The sequence below is a fragment of the Colossoma macropomum genome, unplaced genomic scaffold, assembly GCF_904425465.1.
Source record: "Colossoma macropomum unplaced genomic scaffold, Colossoma_macropomum, whole genome shotgun sequence".
NCBI classification, from domain to species: domain Eukaryota; kingdom Metazoa; phylum Chordata; class Actinopteri; order Characiformes; family Serrasalmidae; genus Colossoma; species Colossoma macropomum.
Window position 1 is genome coordinate 36,996,848 of NW_023494804.1, and position 8,854 is coordinate 37,005,701.

Here is an 8,854-nt window from a genome sequence, read left to right on the forward strand (position 1 = left end):
TTCCTTTAACAAACCAGCACAACACAGCACAAACAAATGAGACCCTTTTGGTTTGATTTGGACGTTGATGGGGGGGCTGAGTGATGTCACAGGCCATAAAATGTAATGTTTAATTTCTTAAAAATGCTGCCAGCACAAACGATGATTTCTACAGCACAAACGAATAGTAGCATTTTTATTCCATTTCTGACCACATGGGGGGGCCAGCTTCACGGAGGTTGCCCACTTTACATCACTAGAGGAGAATGTTGGCAAAATACATTGGCCGTTCATTATTATTCCCATGACGTACTTATACACTGTGTGCACACAGGAGCAAGAATAACCTGCTTAGAGAAAACATGGATGTCTAAAATGTCTAAAAAAGGACATAAAGAACAGTTTAACAAAAAAAAAAAGTCAAACGTTTTCATTGTTTAACCTTCTGTTTGTTTAGGAATCTATGGAGATGACGGGCACGTTCAAGCAGCAGAAGTTCCGTCTGGTAAAGAGCGGGTTCAACCCTTCCACCATCAGTGACCCGCTCTACTTCTTGGACTATACAGAGAAAAGCTACGTCCCCCTCACAGACTCTATCTATGAAAGCATTCGGGCCCGCCAGCGGAAGCTCTAGCCTTCAGCTGGCCCAGAGGCCGTGTTACACTGGCAGAGCATAAGCCATGCTATTACAAAGGAAAAGCCCCAATGTGCCCAACTCATTTGTAGTGTTGTATATTTGATGGGGCCTGAGAGCAACCCAAGATGAACGCCACCCTGAATAATGAATCGCTTCCTCCTTTGTGAGCATTTCACATGGACAGCATAAGTTAATAATAAATTAGAGAGTTCTAATGACTTACGTGACCTTTTGTGGGGAGCGAGGAGGCTGATAGGCAGGATAAGGAAGAATGAGTCTGCCTCAATCTCAACAAAGCCCGTCTGGTGTCGGGTTCTGTCGGCTCCTCTGTTGCTGCTTGTCCGTCTGGTTTTCGAAGGCCAGGTCACTCCCGACATTAACGATGCTCGATAATCCACCTTCACTTCACCCTTCATCTTCATTTTCCCCGTAAATCAGTCTCAGGTAGTCCTCAATGGACGTTACAGTTATGCCGTCACAGTACTTGAAATCTCTCTCAGCCTGATCTACATGTAAAAACATTCCAGTATATATAAAGCTGTGCTCTATAATTACACGTCTATATGCATCTATACTGCTGTTCAAAAGTCTGGAATCACTAATAATAAGCATCATTTTTTAATTCTTTCTATTGTTTTTATATACTGTGCTTCACTGCATCAAAATAAACAGGACTATGCTGTATTTGTGATGCAACATGCAGTTTTCCAGTGTTTTTAAGCACTGACAATGTCCACAATATACTCAGAAAAGCATATTATGACATACAGACTGTGCGAAAGTCAGAGACCACTGTTTGTTGACTTAATTTCCAGTCAAACAGCCATAAAGTACAAAAAATCAGAGAACATAAAAAACTATCACTCTTTTCAGGAGTTTTTAAAGAAATCTGAAGTGATCTTTTTCTGAAGTTCAGTCTTAGAAGTTGGTTACTTTTTCTGCTTCTCATGATCCAAGTAATCCCAAACAAATTCAGTTATGTTCAGGTCTGGACTCAACTGGGGTGGTCAGTCCACTGTTCTGAGATTCTTTAGATGGTCTTCCAGGTCCTGTATGGTTGTATGGTTGGAGTCCCATTTCTGTATGTCTTTTAATCATTTGTTGAACTTCAGTTTTTATTCACTTTTCCTTTGACCTTTACTGCCCTCATGCAAGTGGATCTGATATCTAACCTCCTCAGAAATGAATAACTTGGCCGTTTTGCCTGGATATTGAGTAAATGATGGTGGTCTCTGACGTTTGCACAGAACTATAATTCATCACAACAACAATAAATATCGTCATGTTGCCCTCCTCTTTATACTCGGTGGTCGGGAACAACATGAAGTTATTAAATTACTGTAATTATCTATTTATAGTCGTTTTTTGTAAAACTATCTGCCTCCGACTTTGTTCACCACTTTGAAATAAGGGTCATCGTGGATATTAACTTTATTCCAACTTCATTCTCGATACTGTACATCTTTCTCAGTCATTTCAGAATCATTCACAGCTGTTCATCATTCTGGACACATCTAAATGTTGTTATTTTTTGATAGCGTCCTACAAATGATTTAAACCCTTTTTGAATCATTTTATAAGTGTAGCTACAAAAATTATTTTTATATTACTTCGACCGTTGATTCCAAACTTTTGAATGGGTTCTGTAAATATCTCTGGCTGCTTTTTAGCAATAAGCCTTTGGTCAGTGGGTTAAGGGTCATAAATCCATAAATACATACACAAAGGCCTTTACAGCTCCACATTGCATTCCATTTTGTACAGTGAGCTCCAGAAGTATTTGGACAGTAGCACATATCATTTATAAATGACAGCATATTTTTCATTTATTCCATTTTGGGACGACAGCTGCTCTAAAAGCAAATGGACACACCTAATAACCTCTAATAAGAAACAGTTCCAAATGTAACATTAGAACAGTAGAAATGATTTTCATGCCCCTCAGTGGGACAGGTGTGTACAAATATGCTGTATTTTATGAACTGAAATGAGTGGAAATTCAAACTGACATGTTATTATCCTTTAAATGTACAAAATGTATGCAAATTCATCACGATCCCAAATATATATAAATATTTATAGTATACAGCATACTGTATTATACACAATTTGCCTTTTTTAAATAAATCTGTACATGCTTTATCTTCAGGAGTTAAAATACATGTACACCAGTAAGAACCCAGCAGTACAACTTTGCCTCGAGTCATAATTCAGAGTGACCATTTACTGTAGTGCATCAGTGTCCGATGACTATGAGAAAGCCTTACTTCCTACAGTGAGCTTAGTTTTTAATTCTTGAAATATGGTTGATATTGTATTTTTACATTGTTCTTGTTAATGTGGGTAACAAAAATAACGTCCAGTTAGAAATTCACTGTGAATCGCAGGTCTGTGTGCTGTAATGGAATAAAGCATTTATGTCAGTCTAGACAAGGCAGGTGGACATAAGAACAAGCTGAAGTCTTTATTATACAAAACAGTAAATAAACAACAGAGCATGAGACAGATAAGAAGACAAACACAGACGTCAGCTCTGAAAATAAACACAGACAGCTGGGCCAGACTGAACAGGGGGTAGACTATAACATGAAAACACAGGTAACAGTATGCTGTCTGCTAAGCTAATGCTAAATCCAAAGGCTAATGAGGCATGTAAGGGGAGGACAGAGGGTTTAGGTCAGAGGTTTTCCAAACTTTGGATCATACCGTGTCTAAATACCCGAGGGCCAAAATATTATCCACAAATGATTCAAAATATTAAGTTTTGAAAATATCAGCACATAAAATCAGAGCTGTCTGCTACTGTCTTTCCTATCACTGCGTAAAAGATGCACGAGGCTTCTTTAATTGTTGGATTGCTCAGAGCAATTCAGATCAGTAAGCACTTATAACAAATAATTCAATCAGTGACGACAAAACGTCTCTAATGCATTTTATTCCTATTCAGCTGTTTACTTGTTGAAAAGTATAATTTGTGAGACAAACTAAACAAAATTCTATAAATTTTCGGTTTTGTTAGATTATGTTCTTTACATATCAAATAAGTGCAGCAGAAGCATTCAGAAATCACTTTATTAAGCGTAAAAAGCAGATTAAACAGCATAAATAGCCGAGTTTTTGTTTAACCTTAAAGGGTTAGTGTTTACTAAACTACTGAATTGCCCTAATAAGAAGTTCTTACTGAGAACTGAGTAGTTTGCAATTGCTTTAGCTCTCCTCCCTGTATATTTATTGCAATGTCCATGCTTTGTTTCATGTCTATTGATGTTTAATTCATTACTGTCTTTTGACATAGGAGGCTGATGGCATTTGCTGTGGCTCTCAATGGAAAAAGTATTCAAGTTCACATCTCGCCAAATTCGCCAATCTGAGTTCGAGCTTTATGGCTGCAGTCTGGACTAAATGTGGTTCAGTAAATGAAGCTGCAGGTCTAGCCAGAGAAGAAAGACTCTTAAACTTTGGCTAACTTTGTTACCAGTGTGGTGCTTTACACTGTAATATTATATCACTGCTGCCACCACCAGGTGAAAGGTAGAACTGCAGTTTACTGGCGTGCCAGTTATAACACACTCTAAAACAGAAGCCGATTAAAATGTGTCTACAGGCCACGTTCAGCCCTGGGGCCAGACTTTGGACACCCCTGGCATGGACAGTGGCTAGAGCAGTGATTAAAGTAATGCTAATAACATAAGCAGAGACGAAGCAAAGACCATAAACAAAAAGAACATCCATGACAATGAGTAAGGAAAAGAAGTGAGACTAGACTAGCAAGACAAACAGCTAAGACTAGCAAAAACAAGGAACCAAGGCTAGACCGGACAACTGTGACTATGACAGACCACAAAGAGACAAGAAAAGAAGCTGGACATTGAGATACTAGCAAACAGCAAAAAGAAGCATAAGCAAAAGACAAACAATTTGAGTACACAATATCTGACAGGGGACACTGAAACGAGAAGGCAGTACACACACACACACACACACACACACACACACACACACACACAACCAAGCACAAATAAGGCATGGCTGAGTGACACTAATAGAAAGGCTGGACTAGAGTGGAGACTAGGAGGTAGTGTTTGGGAAAGAAGACAGAAACGAGCCCAGGACACAGACGTGGGTGGAGGCTTCAGAGGGACATTGTGACAATTTGATAACCTTTTTCAAAATTTTGCTTAAGAGCCTTAAGACTATTTTAATATCAATTAGCTGTCACAGCTGTCATCCAACTGTGCAGTAATGAATTCAACTAGACATTTTGTTATGGAGACTGTACACGGCTATTGTATTTGCAGCGGATACAACCTGTTAGAACCACTGTAACAGGGCATAACGCCTTTAATAAAGCTCTCTTGATTGTTTACTGTGATTGCTTTATTCAAATGTTAGGCTTTTGTTTAGTCACTTTAATGTCCATATTCAAAGATGTCAGTTGTTTTGAACAGATGTACTTTAAATGAATTTGAATGGTGTGTAAATCAGGCATTTTTTTCCTCCTCAGAGTTTATCACCTGATAGTGCTTAACCAGACCAAACCATCATAAAAGTTCAAATGGGGTGGGCGACATGATGCTATTGTGATAAATTACATCACAATAAACTTCTTGAGTATATAATGTTTATTGTCAGGAACACTGAACCATCATTAACCAGACAGATTTAGACCAATTATATAGAGTTTGTAAAAGACAACGTAAAGTAACTATAAACTACACCGTAACAAGCAGCTGATTGGATATCAGTCCACTGTGATGTCATCTTATTTAATTAATGTCGTTTTACCAACTGTTTGATTTTTTTTTCTTCTTAAAAAGTTATTTTTGCAAACATTGAAATAAGCATGGTACTCAGTTTTATTTTAAAGGGGAATTCCACCAATTTTCTCAAAATTGCCTTATAATTCAAATGCTGAGATGCAAAGTCATTCCGAGTGGTTTTATGTGGCATGGTTTATTTTGGAGAAACTTACCAAGTTTGATTTCTTTACAGTGGTGGTGATAGTAACCAGGAGTCACAATGTCAAATATAGCCATTTTATTTACTGTCCAAATGACCAGTGAACCTACACATCCTCTTAGGTTTTATATGCAGTGTTGATAATGGCTAAATCAAGCAGTGTATTCATAACCATTTCATGTAATAACTTTCTGTGAGGGAGCTTTTAGAGGCATTAAACTCTTCAGATGTCTGGTTCCTATCACCACCACTGTGAACAATTCTGACTCACATCTGACATTTCACATCAAATCACTGTAAATGACTTTACATCTTAACCTTTAATTATGCTGAATTTTGAAATATTGGTGGAATTCCTCATTAAAAGTGCAACTACTGTTATACTGTTTTTGTCGATTCTAATTTAGAGAAACCAAATATCATGATACACATTCTGTATACACATTCAAGCATCGTGATGTTATATTTTTGTCAAATTGTCCACTCTTAAGCTCAGATATTTATCAGAGATCATCAAGGATGAAAATGTGGCGTGTATTGATATGCTCTATCTCACATGGAAGCAGCTGGATATGATAAAGGAGACACTATCAGTAATACGATCCTAAAGGCTGCATAACTTAATACCAACAAAAATAGTCAGTTAAGAAATCATGTAACCTGAACAGCCAAAAAACATTTGTTATTTCTTGGTCTAATGTAAAACTTGAAGTCCACCAAATTTTTAAATTGTCTGTATAATTCCATCATTATGATGTAAACAAACTCATTCAGATTGGTATGATGTTACAAATGCACTGTCTGATGCCTGATATATTGTTTTATGATAGCTTTTAGAGAAGGTTTTAGGACTAAACTTGTTTTTTCATGGTGGAAAGGTACATGCAGGGTGTTAAAAGGCAAAATAGTCCCCAAATAAAACTTATTTTACCACTATTTCACTATCATCACCATTATATATATAAAACACTGAAGACACGTGGGTTTACTGTCTCTTTAACTTGATTAATCTAAGTTGATTTTTTCTGCTTCTTTAATTTTAATTTCCCTGCAACATTTTCCTACTAGCTTTTTTAAGCGTACTTCAGTCTTTTAAAACATGAGTAAATGTATTGTCATACTGTTTGTTGCATTTACTGTAAGCTGATTGCATTTCAGTTCATCATGAATTCTAATGTTGCCTATAAATGACATTATTACGGTACTTCAGGAACAAGACCTCTCTGAAAACTGTTAGAACACTAAATACAGGCAGAGTTTTTGGGAAGATATTCCAGTCAATGCTCTTATATTTCATGACTGTGTTGTGTGCAGTTGTCATGCTTGTCATTTCTCATTAATACATATAGTTTATAGTTAATTCCGACATGAAAGTGCTGTTTAAAAATGAAATATGAGTATTGCTCATTAAACAAAAAGGCACTACAAAACATGAAGCCTGACTGTTTTTCACCTCATGCACTTTACAGAGGCAAAGCTTGGGCATTTTTATTAGAACAATACAAAACATCAGGCCATATAGCAACAAAAGAATTGTAATTGCGTAACTTTAAGAACAACACAGATAAGTGGTAAGTGATGTTATCTTGCATTAATTTATCATATCTTTGTAGCCTCACTTCAGTTTATGGGGTGTATTTTATATACAGATGTCTGATTTATTACTTGTAAAAGGTTATTATCCACAACGTTAGAACTGCCTTCACACCCTGAGCAAAGACAGGAATTACAGCACAGTCGTACTGAAAGCACACCAATCAGCCAAAACATTAAAACCACCTACTTTTTCACCTCCACCTACCATATAGGTGCACTTCATAGTTCTACAATTACACACTAGTCTAGTTTTAAACACCTCAGTGTCACTGCTGGACTGAGAATAGTCCACCAACCAAAAATATCCAGCCACAGTGTCCTGTGACCACAGATGAGGATGACCAACACAAACTGCGCAGCAACAGATGTGCTACTGACTTCACATCCACAAGGTGGATCAGCAAGGAAGATGTGCCTGATAGAGTGGACAGTGAGTGGACATAGTGTTTAAAAACTCCAGCAGCACTGCTGTGTCTGATCCACTCATACCAGCGCAACATACACTAACACACCTCCACCATGTCAGTGTCACTGCAGTGCTGAGAATGACCCACCACCCAAATAATACCTGTTCTGTGGTGGTCCTGTGGGAGTCCTGACCACTGAAGAACAGGATGAAAGGGAGCTAACAAAGTATGCAGACAAACAGATGGACTACAGTCTGTAATTGTAGCACTTCAAAGTGCAGCTGATAAAATGGACAATGAGTGTAGATATGAGGGGGTGGTTTTAATGGTTATGGCTGATCAGTGGTGTTAAATTGTATTTATGATTTTTATTTTTATCATCATCATCAATGTCTAAAGAATCATAATAAAAGCGGTGCACTTAGTTAAGTCAGGTCCGATACTTAAGCTGGATTAATCTGCAACAGCTACTCAGGGTAACAGTCTAAATATAGCCTGTGAGTGAGCCAGTTTGACTTAATATGTCTGTAAAGGTTTTCAGTCATCCAGATCACTGAATTGTATAATAGTAGCAAACTGACTGGACTTCACTGAGTAATGAAACTCCAGGGATGAATGGCGAAACAGTTTCAAAGGTATACTCTTTAAAATTACACCACAAGATGGGTTGCCTTGACTACCAGGGGTTAAACGAGGATTTAAACGGAGGGAGTCGCACTTCTCTCACAGGTGGATGCTGTAGTACGTACAAAGCCTCTTATTCAAATGCAAATGAGAGCCTGTAAAACAATGATCCTTTGTAATATTTTATTCACTTATTTCTGTTCAGTTTTACAAAGATGGATTGTAAGAGAGTTCAAAGAAAACAAAATGAACAGAATTCTATTATTAGTACTCAGTATGCATTTATCTTTAGTAGTATATTATACTATATACAATTATATGCAGTATTCTTATGGGGTATATAGCATGCATTATTGCCTCATATGTAGTATCCATTTACATAGAATCCATTATGCATTACAAAGTATATAAGGAGTATATAGTAGTATACAGGATGCATTTTGTAGTTTGTAATATGCATGTGTGGTATGTAGTTTTTGTATAAAAGAGTAAATATTATGCATTAATAGCATGCATCTATAGAATGCAGTATGAATTTATATATAGTATGTAGTATGATGTGTGCAGGAAATAGTTTTTTATTTGTATTTGTTTATTTGTGTTTGTTTGTTCTATGCTATGCTTTGTTGGGGAAGAAGTATCTCAGTTAACC

At 37.0% G+C, this 8,854-nt stretch overlaps 1 protein-coding gene across 1 annotated transcript in view; it reads left to right on the top strand.

The window, feature by feature from the left end:
- slc27a6 (solute carrier family 27 member 6) overlaps window positions 1-4,988 on the top strand; it is a 45,936-nt gene extending 40,948 nt beyond the window's left edge. Inside the window, exon 10 of the mRNA XM_036594598.1 lies at window positions 437-4,988. Within this exon, the coding sequence (XP_036450491.1) occupies window positions 437-613 (177 nt within the window). The 3' untranslated portion in view covers window positions 614-4,988. The remainder of the gene's footprint in view (window positions 1-436) is intronic.
- The last annotated feature ends 3,866 nt before the right edge of the window (window positions 4,989-8,854 follow it).